The 16529-nt window shown below is 32.5% G+C and overlaps 1 protein-coding gene across 1 annotated transcript; it reads left to right on the top strand.

Annotated features, from left to right (window-relative positions):
* Window positions 1-6822: 6822 nt before the first annotated feature.
* On the top strand, window positions 6823-8937 carry LOC130891563 (uncharacterized). The gene has a single exon (XM_057796386.1). It carries the CDS (start codon window positions 6823-6825, stop codon window positions 8935-8937), a length of 2115 nt encoding a protein of 704 aa, XP_057652369.1.
* The last annotated feature ends 7592 nt before the right edge of the window (window positions 8938-16529 follow it).

The raw sequence follows: 16529 nt of genomic DNA, 5'->3' as shown, positions 1-16529 counted from the left end.
CAGTTTAACAATTTTAAACCGCCAAGACTATAACGTGGGTAATCGTAGGTCATGGAAGGAGTGCTCAGCATATGTTCATGTATCCCAGATGAATAATAATAATACTCAACTGGTCAACATTACTTAGCTGCGAAATATTGAAATTCCTCTTTTGGATAAGTAACAGAAAATGTTAATTCAGATTATTATTATTCAAATTTTGTTATCATCCTTTCTTTAGTTCTCAATTTTTTTTGAGAACCCAATATTTAATTACACAAATAATCATAAAATATTCTAAATTGTTTGATTTATTTCAATACTAAATATACTATATGATATAACTTTTAAATGTACTAAAAATTCATGTTCATAATTTTGTTATAATTGGCATTTATTACACAGAAGCCCTTTTCAGTGTAAATAACCACCATCAAAAACAAGTCGAAAAAGGCTTTATACGCGTTGAAAGTTTCGGGTTGTGGTTATCAAATCCACTATTTTACGACACCACTTAAATCTAATTCGAGTCTTGATAAGATCAAGCGTGCTGGGAGTGATCGTTTGTGTGCGAGAATGTTGCCACTGTTGGGCCATGCCGGCACAAAACGGAATTAATATTTTTGTTTGAGCGTTATCTTCAGTTATCTTGTACCCAGCATACCTTTCTAGTTTTTACAGCTTTTTATCTCTTTTTGATTAAAAATATGTAGCGAACATATATGGTAACAAATCTTTTAAGAGACTAATAAACTAAGACATTTAGGCATCATTTAGTCTCAAAAATTATTTTCATCTCCAATTACTTAATTCAGTCTCGTGCTACAAAATATCATTAGAATTTCAATTAAAATAGAATAGTTGAAAATAAGGGCTGAATGTGAAACAAGAACTAACCACGCGTGTGTTCAAAACGAGTTAATACTATTCTTGATAATAACAGTGAAATAACAAGCAATTATAAAATTATTTTAACTATGTACAAACTAGAAGTGACTCAACTGACGATATTACAGCGAAATAATAACCAAAGCCCTCAATAAAAAGGAAAAAAACTAAACATGAGTCATGCAAATCGTTGGAGAGGAATAACAGTGCAATAAAACGAAAAAAGTTTTGTGCCTGGTCGAGAACTGGAACCGTCTTGCAGTTGTTCTAAGAAATGTAATGAGAAGCTCTGAGCTACAGAAGCAATAATTGGAGTTGGATTAACCAGATCATGATCTAAATGCTCGGAAACTAATACGGATCATATTCATTGTTGTTCGGAATCTGATCGAGTTAATCAGTTCGTAGACATATGATACGATCTTTTTTACCCTGGGTGAATAAAATCAGCTGAGGGGTTGCTCATTTGTGTATAGTTTTTTGAACTTTAAAAATTATTTATTCGTTATTAATAGTCAACTGAACTTTGCGGTTTTATACTTTTCGACATTTTAGCATAAAAATATCTTATTATTATTAAATTTTAGTGCAAAATTCGTAAGAGTAGATAAATCGTTGATTGTTGACTGTTTACTAACAATAATTAAATTTGAAATTTTCACCGAAAAGCAACGTTAGGAAATTGTGATCTAAATCTCGTTCTGAGCTAGGCAATGGACTGATGGGTCATCTTTTTGAATCTGGATTATTGTTTCCGAAAGGTCTTTTAATAACACCAAATCAAAATGAATTGTTAAACCCAATTCATACACTAGACTATCCGTTTGTCATTGACGTTGGCAGGTAAAAAATTAAAAACATTGAAATACATAAGACAATTCGCCGTTTGCCACCAGTCTGCCGTTGGTGTCTTTCACATAAAAGGATTTTATCTTGCCTTGTCGGCCGTTCGTAGCAATTTACGTAGCAATAGAAAAGAATTTGATGTTTTTTGGCTTTGCTTGTTTTCTCTTCGTTTTTTCCATAATATCATCTATAAATACCGGATTATATACAAAAGCACAAAAATATCACGCAAACAAAAAGCAGTACACACAAATATTTTCAGGCCAACGGCATCTATGTTAAGTTTATGGATAGGGTATAGAATTTGTTGAAGAAAGTCAAAAGGCAAACTTCACCCGCGAACGGCAAGGCCAAACGAAAAATCAAGTTTATGAATCGGCCTTTAAACATTTTCTTCTACCAATGTGTTAGTTGAAAAAATTGAATAAGATTTACACTGCTACGAAATGTATCAAAGAATTTAGATTACAAAACAAAATAATTTTGGTCATAAAACAAACAGAATTACTGTTCAAGGAGTTAATCTCTTATCCAAACTAAACTATCAAGGAATAAGTATGCTAGTACATACAACAATACAATTGCTAATCGTATATAAAATATGTTGTTCACTAGCAACTATCTAAATTTAATAACGCTAAATCTGACGGCATTTTAATTCATTAATGTGGCTAAAATTAACTTCTCTAATCAAATAGAATATTAGGAATTAAAAAAAAAACATATATTTTAAATAATTGTTTGAAATTTGAAAAGGATTTAAGATGTTTAAGTACCTTAAAGCGACACAATAGCTCCTTTGGGTCGCATTGTACATGACACCTTGTTTTTGCGTTTTTCTGTTTAGCGTTGAATCTTCTAATATCTTCAATAAGTGATTGCTTGAATAATCCAGGTACATATCATTCATAAATTTCCAGATAGAATGTGATAACATATCAATTGTTACCTCGAGTTGCTGCCCAAACATTAACTTCCATTCAGAACATTATGGGAGTTAAACATACCTTGTTCGTAAAAGTGGCCTCGTTCGTGAGAAGACTTCATTGTAATGTTTGCCAAAATTCCATTCTAACCAGTAGATCGTCTGGACTTGTCTGATAAGGATGTAGCTGTGATGCTCTTTAAGTATCCTGCAAATATTGGAAGAAGACGTATTTGTTCATTCTACCACATTCCTAATGCTAACTATTGGATTTTGATTAACTAAATTTAAAATCATATTCTCTTTATTAATGATTTTTGTTGTTCTTAGCCTATTAAAATTATTTTGTTAGGTCTCACATTCTCGACAACATCGTTTAATGGCTCTAAATGTATTTTTCCTTGGTAAGTTTCTTCGAGGAAACTTTTCTGCATAATGCGTAACAGCTGCACTAGAGTTTCCTAAACACTCACCTAACATGTCAGTGTATTCAAAATTTGAGTACATTTTGATTAACAATATCTAATTAGCAATACATGATCATCAAATTATTGTTTGTTTCATACTAAGGCCTACAATATTTCAGTGCCCGTACTTATTTAACTTTAAAAAATAAGGCCTTAGTCCTAATTATTTTAATGTATCCATTTTATCGATAGGGTCTCATTTACGCGACATATTTTCAATTCACATAATGCTTACTAATTAATACTCAAAATAATTAATAACTTTATCAATACTTTATACTAGCATCGGTTATTACTTCATAATTTTCAAATCAAAATTTTCCGAAAACGGTACACTGTATCGAGTTTAATCGAGAGTTAACTTTTTGATGTAAAATTAAATGATGTTTAAGTTCAATTGAAATTTTTGCTTAGTAAATCTATGAGAGGGTCAGTCCTGGTAAAACATCGAAAAGTCGTGTAAAAATCAGCTCTCGTCGATTAATCATTTTACAAGTGTAAATATAGTTATTTAGTGAAAAAAACTACAACCATTATCGCAATCATCACCCCCATATATATCATCTCAAAGTAAGCAAATTTAAAATCTTCATAACGAATTTAACATTTGAATGCTAACAATCAAACACGATTGTTGTTAGTCAAGGTACAAAACCTGTTGCCGCTTATCAGCAAAACAACATTTAGAAACCAGTACCGGTTTAAGTACTAATATGTTAATTAGATTCAAAGAAGATGGATGAAAACAGCACAAACAATTTTACTTTTGCCCTACCTAATAACCCTCCACAATCTTATTCATCCATTACAAGCCAACAAAAAACAATTTTTCCAACGAAACAACAAGCAATAGCAATTAGCTCACTAAATGGAGTAAAATTAGAAGAATACCTGATAGCCGTAGGCACTATTATCAATCCCAGCAAAATTATATTCTCATCAAGAATAACCAATAATAGAATATGCATATATCTATCTAAAAAAGAAGACGTGGACGAATTTTTAACAAAATGCAATGGAAAAATCAAAGTGAATAACGAAATTCTTTCTGTACGTCGACTTATAACACCTAGTGAAAGATTACTACTATCGAACGTCTGTCCAACTATACCTCATCAAATTATCGAAAAGGAACTCAGACAATTGGGCCTCCATCTGTCGTCTTCCATAACATTCCTCAAAATCGGTACTTCTAACCCAAACTTTAAACACATTCTAAGCTTTCGCCGTATTGTTTACATATCTCCCACACAAATTACAATACCTACCTCGATGCTCATTAATTTTGAAGATACTACATACCGAATCTTCTTAACGCATGATAGCCATTTGTGTTCTTTATGTAACGGATCAGGACATAACTCTAATAATTGTCAGAACACATCAATAAGCACTGCATCCGACAATACATCATTACCAATGGACACTAATACAACAAGATCAACAAACATTGTCAATCAAATCTACAACAAACCTCCAGTTTCGAACTCGACCACAACAAACCTAACAAATGTGAATAATCAAACAGAAGACATACCATCACATATAGCTCCTACCAACCTCAAACATACCACTCAATCCACAAGCGATAGCAGAAATTCTAAAAAACTAACCATATCAGCAGAAATACACATGGATACAGATACAACGAATACAAAACGCACCTTATCTGAGATCACAACTCCACCTTCACCTACACCACAAACAAAGGATACATTTAATAAACCAAACGAACAAACAATTAAGAAAGCGAAAAAGATATCAAACAACAAATCAAATACACAAACAAGTACTTTCTACAAATTGATGGAGTCAGCACAACAAATATTTGAAGACGAAAGCCAAATTTTAACTTTCGCGGAAGCCGTTGATTTCTTCGAAAATGCAATAGGAACAAAAGATCCATTGAGTATATCAAAAATATATACAGAAGATACAAAAAGCTTCTTAAAACTACTCGCACACATGCATCCATATTTTACAAACAAAAGAATGAAAAGCATCAGTACAAGAATCAGGAAAAAAATCATGGGACAGCTAAATTTACACCCGTCAACTATCGCACAAGAAATAGAAGACTACTCTGAATCATCAATTGAATCATCGCAGGAATAATGACTAATAATAACTCAATTTTACAGTGGAATCTAAGAGGATTCTACAGAAGATTCGAAATGCTTAAAAACCTACTCTCCGAACTATCACCAAACATAATATGCTTACAAGAAACCAATTTTAAAAATCAACATTATTACAACTTGAAAAACTACACCTGCTTCTACAAAAATAGAACGTACAATGGAAAGGCATCAGGAGGTGTAGCAATATACGTCCACAATAAATATAACACACAACAAATCATTTCCGTAGCAAACAATATTGAATTAATAACTGTAGCAGTTGATATACCACAAAGAATATATATATATATCCTCTCTATACATACCCCCAGACCAAAATATCGATACGTCAGAACTTGAACAAGTTCTAAAAACTATTCCAAGTCCTCGATTGATTTTAGGTGACTTTAACGCTCACAATACACTATGGGGATCAAACTATACCACAGCCCGAGGCAAAACAATTGACAACATGATAAATTCCCTAAATCTTAACATCTTAAATGACGGAAGACCAACAAGAATTGACATACACACAGGAACATGCTCAGCCATTGATATCACCCTGTGTGAACCAGTCCTGACTCCCACATTAACTTGGGATGTAATACCATATTTATTTGGAAGCGATCATTATCCTATAAAGATTTCATATACATCAAAACTCTCTGAGAATAATAGCTTACCAAACCCAAAATGGAATCTAAAAAATGCTAATTGGGAAAAATTTAGCGAAACAGTTGAAACGAAGATTAACATTACAAAAGACCAGCCAATTTTAAATGTAGAAAATCTCGTAGAAACCTTCACATCTATAATCGTAGACGCTGCCAAAACACACATAGGATATACTAAAATATTATTAAACCATAAACCACTACCTTGGTGGAACAAAGACTGTCAAAACGCAATCAGAATTTATAAGTCCTCTTTTAACAAGTTTAAACGGAAGAATACTGTAGAAAATTTAATTGAATATAAAAAACAAAGAGCCCGAGCGAGATATATTATGAAGAAGAGTAGACAGGAGTCATGGATTAAATTCGTATCTACAATAACATCCTCAACTCCACCATCCTTAGTTTGGCAAAATATTCGGAAGATGTCTGGAATAAAACAATCCCCAAGAATTCCATTTTTAGTTAAAAATAACACCCTGATCACAAATTCAAGTTAAATAGCGGAAGCATTAGCTTCACAATACGAATATAACTCTAATGATTCAAACTATGATGCAAAGTTCATAAAGAATATAAAAAATATCGAAGAAGAAATTTTGGAAGATTTTAGTGAAGAACAATCAAATCCTATTAACTGCGCGTTCAGCCAAATAGAACTTTATGAAGCTTTGAAATCACAAAAACATACTGCCCCTGGTCCAGATCAAATACCAGTAGTATTCCTACAAAAACTTTCAGATAGCACCAAAAACTACCTATTAAAACTGTATAACTACATTTGGACTAATAAAGTCTTTCCTTCAAGCTGGCGCGAAGCTGTGATAATCCCACTTTTGAAACTTGACAAAATAAGAACAAAACCAGAGTCTTACCGGCCAATATCCTTAACGAACGTCCTATGCAAGATTATGGAGAAAATGGTTAATCGTAGATTACTCTGGGTACTAGAACAAAATAATTTATTGGCACCAGAACAAAGCGGATTTCACCAAAATAGGTGCACAGCTGATAACCTGATAGACCTAGAATCCGAAATAAGTGAAGGTTTTGCCAATAAACAAGAATGTATAGCCGTATTTATGGATATCACCAAGGCATATGACATGGTTTGGAAACACAATATAACCTCAAAACTACAAAAGTGGGGTCTAGGAGGGAACATTCTACACTTCATAAAAAATTTCCTGACAGACAGATACTTCCAAGTGAGAGTAGACAGAAGCCTATCAGCTAAAAAACTACAGAAGAACGGGATTCCACAAGGGTCTACAATAAGTACCACTCTATTCCTGATTGCTATCACCGATATTCTTGACAAATGCTCTCCGCTAATCAAAGGAAGATTATACGCCGATGATTTAGTACTATTTGCAAAAGGGAAAAATATAACCACTATCCAAATGCATTTACAAACCGTACTCGATAACCTAAGCAACTGGTCTAACACCAACGGATTGAAATTCTCGGAAACTAAAACAAAATGTATTCTCTTCTCCAGAAAGTACATACAAGAAAAACCTAACTTAATCTTGAATGGTCAAAATTTAGAGTTCGTAGAATATATAAAATTTTTGGGCATAACTTTTGATAAAAAACTCACCTGGAAACAACATATTGACTACCTTAAGAAAGTCTGTCAAAATGGTCTGAATCTATTGAAAACAATTGCCAGCCATAAATGGGGCGCGGATTCCACCTGTCTGATAAATCTATATAAGGCCCTTATAAGATCAAGGATCGACTACGGCTCCATAGTTTATGCATCATGCGAGAAAACACACCTCAAGCAACTTGACGTATTAGAAAACACTGCACTAAGAATCGCCACCGGCGCATTTCGAACAACACCGATAGAGAGTCTCCACTGTCTAACTGGAGAACCACCCCTTAGACTGCGAAGAATTCAACTTAGCATAACCTACGCAACATCAGTATTATCAAATAGAAATAACCCAGTTAATTACAACATCAAAACAGACCGCTTTAAAAATTTATTCGGAAACAAACAAACAACGATTCCCTTCTACGAAAGAATTCGCCAATACACAAACATCTTGACAATTGAACTACCAGTTTTCTTTCCAATCAATATAAAAACTCCTCCCCCTTGGATAATCCCTATTCCTACCATCAACGTTAATTTGAGTTACTACAAAAAAGAGGAAACAAATCACCCCCTGATAGTTCAATCATTTCACACCCTCGTTGAAGAAAACCTCAAAGAATACCATCTTATGTACACTGACGCATCCAAAACACCTAATGGCATAGGAGCAGCAGTTATACTAGCAAACGAAAATTTTGCATTTAAGCTATCTCCTCACAATAGCGTCCACACTGGCGAACTTTATGCCATATTTCAGGCATTAACAATCGCCAGTAGATATGAATATAAAAAAATTGCAATAATTACTGATTCTATGAGCTCCATCAACACCATTAAACAACTCTTTCCCAAACACCCACTAGGTTCCCTCATTAAAACCCAACTATACCTCCTCCACCAATCCAAAGCGTGCGTCCAAATTATCTGGGTCCCATCGCACACCAATATCCCAGGAAACGAAAAAGCGGATCAATACGCCAGAGAAGCAGCAGATAACAACAAAGCAACAATTGTGCGCGAAGTGATGGTCAGTGATTTCAAAGCGGTAATAAAAGCGAAAGCTCAGTGTAAGTGGCAAAGTGAGTGGAACAAGTCGCAGTCAATATTGAAAACCATCAAACCATACGTTAAACCATGGAAAGGTAGCCCAAAAAGTCGCGCAGATCAAATAAAAATCGATCGCTTAAGGCTAGGTCACACTAAAGCAACACACTCCCATCTATTTAATAGAGAAAACCCACCGATATGTGAAACTTGTAACGAGAACCTTAATGTTGAACATTTATTGTTAAACTGTCGAAAGTACAGAAATGAAAGAATACTTAACAATTTTCCAGACAATATAACCACCTTACTCAATGAAAATTGTAATAATGCAAACATAATTAAGTATTTGAAAGACACCAAATTATATCACAAACTATAATTGACATATCGCTAATAACCTTTGTAGTTGATGCGACAATAAATTTATAAATAAAAAAAAAAATCTATGAGAGTCAGATATAAAAACAAATTCATTGAATGTTTCCGGGTAAATTTTTTTGGCTCTTTTTCTTGAATACGGAAATTTATTACTGAGCAAATTCCAAATACTCTTCAGTTTTCTATCTATTCTAGTAAGAAGTGAAATTTTTCTTGTCAATAGCTAAGCAATAGCAATAACTACCTCGTATTACATTATCTATCCCTCGTCAAACATTCCAAATTCCATAAGGCTATTTCCAGTTTTTTGACAATAATAATTGACCGCCTGTATATATACAATGCCCTCCCCCGCTTCATATCTTCAGTAAAATCATACTTTTGAGACAAGCATTTAACGACTTGTTGAAAATATAAAAAATATGTCTCTGGTACCTCGACTTTTTAATTCGTAAAAGAAGAAAAACCATAATTCTCTCTTAATTTTGATGTTTCAGTGGCTTGCACCTTAACGATGAGATAATTTTCTTTCGATTTATTATACCGTTTGTTTACTTTTATATATTTTATGTTAATTAAACAATTAATGAGATTCTTTTGGTTTTATTTCTACCTGTTTTTATTTGGGATTCTCGGAATCAACGTAAGAAATGCTCGGTGTTCGGTCTTGAAACACTTTTCGTAATGATGTCTCCAGAAGATTTTGAAAAATGTTTATTACTTAAGAGATCAGATTGTTTATGTATGTGATAAATATGTCCTCAGTATACGAGGATACATAGTTATGTACCTACCTTCCTTTAATACTTAAAAAGGTAGCGAAAACTCCTCTAAATTAAGTACGTATAATACGAGGTAAATATTTGGTTTGTATAATTTAGAAAAACATCATAAAAAAATCGTTTTAATATTTAAGCGATAGAGATTGGAAAGATTAAGTGTGAACAAATCAGTTTATAAACTTTTAATTTCGCGTCCGCACTAAGGCCCTCGTTCGCTTCAATATGAATTACACAGACCCCGAAGTGTGATTTATGAACAACAACAATGCCCTTTTTATGTTCAACGCTCGCGTTCAATCGAAAAATAGGTATATAAGTAAGATGACTAGGCATACACAGCAGCAATTAGCAAATTCAACCATTTTCTATCTATTTTCTTAGTGTGACGTGTTGTCACCCTATTATACTTAAAAAATTGTTTTGAATCCAAGGAATTCATTTTTTTTATAATATTGTAGTCCTTCCCTTTCTTATCTAGCCCTATTTATTAGGAGTACATTTTGAATTGTCTAAGCCATTTCCTCCTTACTTTACTAAAGTGAACGCTGCTACCTGTGCTAATACTAGGTTTCTTTGCTCATCGAATATATTTTGTGGTTGTGTGAAATGACATTTTATTGGTCCAAATAAGGTCAGCCAATTGAATTCCCAGCGACAAAGGGAAGTCAGAAACTTTCTAAATAGTTTACAACTTTAATGATATATGTAACACATTTCATTTTTTTCTATTATGGGGGTCATATCTCCCCACTTCAAACATCCTTAATAATAACCATCATGGCCGGATCCCATCGCCCTTGGTACCGAATTTCCATTATTTTGATATCTTGGTGGAACTTTTCACTCTGCTCATCGCTCGTCCAAATTTTCAAGAAAAAATAATAAATGGGAATAGAGAAGATGAATTTTCAATAACATTCAGCAATCTAAAATTTATTAATCTGCTCTTTGTAGTTTATTACTGAATAAGTTCCAAGCTCTTAATTTTTGCATGGTAAGCTTTTCTATAAAATTAATATCGTTTAGCAACTTTCTATTTTTAGGTCCAATAAAAATACTCTTATTTAACTTGGCGTCACTTGATTGGGAAAAGAATATTTGAATTGTCTTTTATTAGTCCAAGTTTAATAAGAAACCAAAGCAAGAGAACATTTTTTTGGATCTCAAAGAGGCAATTACTTCACATTTTTACATTCTGGTTGAAATTAATACTTTTCTGGCAAAATTTAACACACACGGAGTTCATTCATTGTGCGATTGTCGCATAAACAAAGAAAACATAATACTTCACTCAGAAAGTCGTGTGACTGACACACATATGATGCTGCCATATCAAATCCATATGACGTCTATGAAGTACCTACCAAAAATCAATGAAAAAAAGCCTCATATGTCGAAGAAAAAACCATTCTTTCACCAAGACAATACACCGATTCACAAGTCGATGGCAACGATGATTTAATTGAACGAATAACACTTCGAATTGCTTCCTCATGCACCGTATAGATCAGTCTGGTCCCCAGACACTACTGGCTAAGGCTATTCGCCGATCTCAAAAAAAGGATCACCGTTGAGAAATTCATCTCAAATGAAGTAACATTTGCTGAAACTGAAGCCTATTTTGAGGCAAAAGAAAAAAGAAGTGTTGGAATGATTGAATTGCTCTTAAAGAGATTAAATTGATGAATAAAATCGATTTTTGGCAAAAAAAATGTTCAGTTAGTCACAAGACTTATTGAGTGATGTGTTAAATATTTCGTAAGCCGTCCCTAAAGTCCTACTAAAATTTCTATAAACCTTTAAATCACCACTTGTAGAAGTTGTAGTTCATTTTATTTGATAGGAGGCGCATATTTTCGTAGGTGTTTTCATTGTCATTGAATGGACAAACCATAAGATTATGCTGTTTCACCTCCCAGTAAAAGAAAACTGTGCGCCATAGTATTATTTCATACCTTAACTCGGAATGTTGAGAGAATTTTAAAATAAACAGCGGTTGCTTATAAATATGTCAAAAGCAATAATAAAAATTTGTTAATTATATAAACACTTCTACGTCGAGTTGGTAGTGAGCTAAGAAAAATATTCAAGTTTTTCAATGCAAGCAAAGGAGACGAAGTTGACAATGTTGAAATTCTCAAGATAGTTTAATATATATTTGATAACAAGATATAAGTATCTGGTCATTCAGATTCAACTGGGCTTTATACAGGGATAATCTGAGAAAATTGTTCGAAAAAGTTAAGTTAGTTAAATAACTTAATTCACAACTTTGTAAAACTATTCAATAAAATGAAATATAAATAAATAAAGTGGTTTCAATAATCTAACAATTAAGAACACACTATGTGTGTATATGCTCTCTTAAATACTAATCCTATTGTATACAAAAGCTATAGTTAATTATATTCATGATTGCTAGAGCCAAAAAGTAAAGAAACCTCAAATGTCTAAGGGACGTATGGAATCGCTAGACTACGATGTTGGTTCCGTCGGGGGCGGGAAGTATACAATAAATCTTAATGAATATAATAGTAACTAGACGTTAAATAGGTAGGTTTATGGTTCTTCGTTTGTTAGTCAGTTGAAATGAGATTTACAATTTTAATTGATATGTTTGTTCTGGTATAAATTGAAAAATGCTCACAAGATTAGGTATACAGTTATAATATTCAATTTTCAATACACCTGGTGATCAACTGGTTAAATTGTTTTCCTTTGGTAACGAATGGGAATTCTAGAAAAGTATCCTGGCTGATCAACAACTGACACAATATATAAATAAGTCATTTTAGTTTGTTTAAACTAACTTCGTACAAATTATCATCAGTATATACAAAGTAACAAAAAGTAAAATGGCATCACGTATTACACAGTGAACCTTTAAATCTAAAGAAAAACTATCTTTGTTACAAACTTCAGTAAATGCTGGGAACATTTAAATCTTTGATTTTCTTAAAGAAAACATACATCTCCCTTTATATCACAATTATTTTAAAAACACTACATTTAAAAGTGCAGTAATGATTTAATTGTAAAGTAATTGATTTAAACTATAATACTAAAATTAAGATAATTATAATTATAAATGAGGAGGTATTGAAATGCTCAGAAATTGCTAAGAAATTTCAATTGTTAAAATATTTGGTTTAAAAAAGTGAGTGCTACAAAGCAAAACAAATCGATAGATATGGTCTTAAAAATTACATTCATCTAATGATGAATAAAAAGTATTAATTTGGTAAGTTCCCTTCTAGCAGTGGATCAGAAAGACTTTGTTGAATCAAAGAAATGTTCACTTTAACTTCGAACTACAGGAGCACTATAGAATTGCAGTGAAACAGCAATCACAAATATTTTGAACAAATTTTGATAAATAGGAATTTTGTTTCCAGCTGAAGCCATCAGATTCATTAGAGCTATTTCTATAAATGCATTTGAATTCATTTAATAGTTCACTCAATCACTAAAGCACATCAAAATTGAATTATAGTAAACAAAGCACCAGGGCACGATATCTGTTTACACATAAACTTCAAATTCCCACTAACAGGGATAGAAAATGGTATATTGACAGTTCTCAGTATCGTCGGAGATATTTTGAAAGTGTACTCGTCAAAGCACATTTTTCATACCTATGTACCGAATATACAAATTTATCTAGAGAATTGCGGAGATAGCGTAGCTTCATATTTATACTTGCTCCCAGAATCTGAAAGTTTATCAGCATAAATTGCAAATTTTTTCCATAATTTGGAGCATTATAGTTACCTAAGAAATGTTCGACTACCAACACAAAACTTTTGTAAACAGTCATAATTTCTTATCTTACTTCAATTGCCGTAACCATCAAATAATCCAATTTTCAAATTTTCCGTTCTGTATATCGGGAAATGTCTACAAATGTAATTAAAACAATTTCCTTCCTTGTCCGAATATTGATAAATTGCTTACCAACAGTTGAAAATTACTTGCCAGAAATGAAGAATGAAAATTCATGTATACACTTTGTTGACTAAGTAAAAAATTAACCATGTCCAAATCCAAATCCAATGATATTTAGATTACTAAATTTTTTCTAAAACTAATTCAATATTTTCATATTGTTCTCCAGTTTTTTTAAATGGTTAATTGGAGTTGATGCATATTTCTTTCCAATGTGCAGTTGACGCATTGCAAACTTTTTAGACGCTCAATAATTTGGTTTGTACTCTTTCAAACCCATGTCTAGAAACAGCTTAGCGATAAAACATCATTCCAATACATCAGTTTTTCCTTTTCACTCAAAATGGTAATAACTAACTGCAGATTGTAATTGGTGTAATTGGTGCCAATAAAATTATTTTCCCTCAATCTTGAAGATAATAGTTTCTGATCCTGCTTTTGTAAACTGAGTTGAGATATTAAATCTCTAAGCTCATTCTGAGAAAATAGCTCTGGAGTAGATCTATCGTACTCACATTCATTTTCTCTTAATTGGCAACATCATTGTTTATAAAGTCCTGCGACACGTGAATAGGTCCAGAGAGATTCATTTTGTATGCTATGAGTCTGGATGTCTCCACGTTTGATTTCGATGGAAATATTCAGCAGAAGTGATAATAAACAAAATTATTCTTAGACTTCATTCACATCATAGGAATACTAAAGTCTAATCCAAGACGATCGCCTTTTCCACAACATAAATACGGAACTTTATGAGGAACCAATTTGTTTGTTCCAAAACCGAAATAGCCTCAAGAAGTCTGTGATATTTCTTTTCTGTTGTTTTCTTATATAAACACCACAAATATAACAAAATAAATCCCTACAAAATTGAACATTCGGTGAATGCAACAAGCATTAAGACATGACAACTTATCCAGATTCACGTGTAAGTTCTTCAACATTTGTTACTTTCCAATTGGACATATTGAGCACCCTATTAAGCACATGCATGCGTAATGCTTCAAACGGATCTTCCAAATTATCTTTTTTGAGACTTGTGCGTCAAACATAGTTGCGTCTTTGTCTTGCCCCTCAAACACTAGATAAATGTTTATGCTTCAAGAGCTTTAAAATTTCGCTTCAAATACAAACTGTGAGATTTAGGTTATGTAGGCATTTATTTAAAATTTATTGACACTTGATACAAAACTCGCCGAAGTTTATTCCAATTGATTCTTGTGTGTCAAGCTCATGAGCGGCTTGAAACACGCATTTATTTATTGCAATAAATTAGAAAGCCAACATTGTCAAATAACAGGTCTGTTCTGCAATAATAAGTGGTCTGAGAATGGGGATAACGTGATGTTTCTAATCGGGCAAAAAGTGCGCAGACTGAAAAAAAAAATTATTACTTTTAAGCCAATAATTGTACAAATCCCATCCCTTCATCCCATCATCAAAAATATGTTTTCACAGTGCTATGGTCACATTGCTTGAAATAATGGATCCAATTATATGTAGTAGATCATGGAAAGAATTGAGTGACATTGTTAGAAACTGGAATTCTCTTATAAAATGTTCAAACAACGGTCATAGACAACGGAATGTCCACCAACTTCACAAGGTTTCCTGTGTTTCATCTTCACTATAAAAGTAATAGAGGTAAGATTTTCACAAAAGCAGTTGTCAGTGTTTATATGAGATTGTTGCAGAGCTGTGAAATTGGAACGAATAAACTTCCACTTACTCAGTACTTTGTGTGCATTAGAAGACCAACAGCAAAATTTTAAGTTGTTCGTTTGATGGATATTAACAAAAAGTTCAATAAAAAAGTAATAATGAGGTTTATAGTGAGATAGTGAGATTTATAGTAATAAAAATTAGCAATAAAAAGATTGCAAATACCAAGTAGAGAAGAATTTTAATTTCCGAATTATTAAATACATAATACATACCTTTTTCAAATTTATACAGATTGTTCCAAATTAGCAAAGAGTTCTTACAACAGTGAAATCCGGGTTACGTAAACAAATGAATTCAATAATATTTTGAAAAATTTTCTAATTAAAATTAACAGATTTTTATAAATATTCAATTTGATATTGGGTTTTATCGATTTTTTTGATGATATTTCATATTTCAATTTGCAAATTTAAGTATAATATAATTACGCAGCCTTATATAAAGTACTGAAAAATATTTATGAGATAACTTTCAACAAGGATACATAACAAGCACATTTCTATATCTCCAAAATTTCGGTGACAAATAGATTTATTAAAATTTTCAACAAAGAGTATTTCTAATTATTTATCATATTTTACGATATTACTAGGAGTAAGGAGGATATATTGAAAAATTCTTAGCCTACCATAGAACTAAACAATATTTCAATGTCAAAATATTTTATTACTCAACATATTCTCCTCTTAATTAGATACATCTCTTACAGGGAATCTGCAACCTCTCTAGACCTTTAAAAAAAAATGTTTCTTTTTGCTTTGCAAACCAGACCTCCTCAGCTTTTATTACCTCCTCTTTGGTAGAAAATTTACGACCTTCTAAACTTTTTTTCAGTTGAGGAAAGAGATGATAGCCGGACGGAAACAAATCTGCTAAATAAGGGTGGTATGCTAGTAATTCAAATCCTAAATCACAATTTTTTTGCATGGCAACATGAGATTTGTGTACAGGGGCCTTGCCCTGCAAAAACAAAACACCTTTGGATAGCTTTCCGCGTCTTTTCTTTTTAATTTTTTCCCGTAGAGTGATCAGTATTGTCGAATAGTGATTTCCAGTTATTGTTCCACCCTTATCCAATAAATCAATCATGATTACTCCATAGCAATCCCAAAAAACTGGAACATGAACTTTTCCACCATAT

The sequence above is a fragment of the Diorhabda carinulata genome, chromosome 3 (genome assembly GCF_026250575.1).
Source record: "Diorhabda carinulata isolate Delta chromosome 3, icDioCari1.1, whole genome shotgun sequence".
Lineage (NCBI taxonomy): Eukaryota > Metazoa > Arthropoda > Insecta > Coleoptera > Chrysomelidae > Diorhabda > Diorhabda carinulata.
Note: the sequence above shows the minus strand (reverse complement) of the source record. Positions and strands in the feature narration are given on the sequence as shown.

What these genes read in the sequence shown, in the direction of transcription:
- LOC130891563 (XM_057796386.1), top strand. Translation starts at nt 6,823, where the DNA reads ATGGTTAATCGTAGATTACTCTGGGTACTAGAACAAAATAATTTATTG.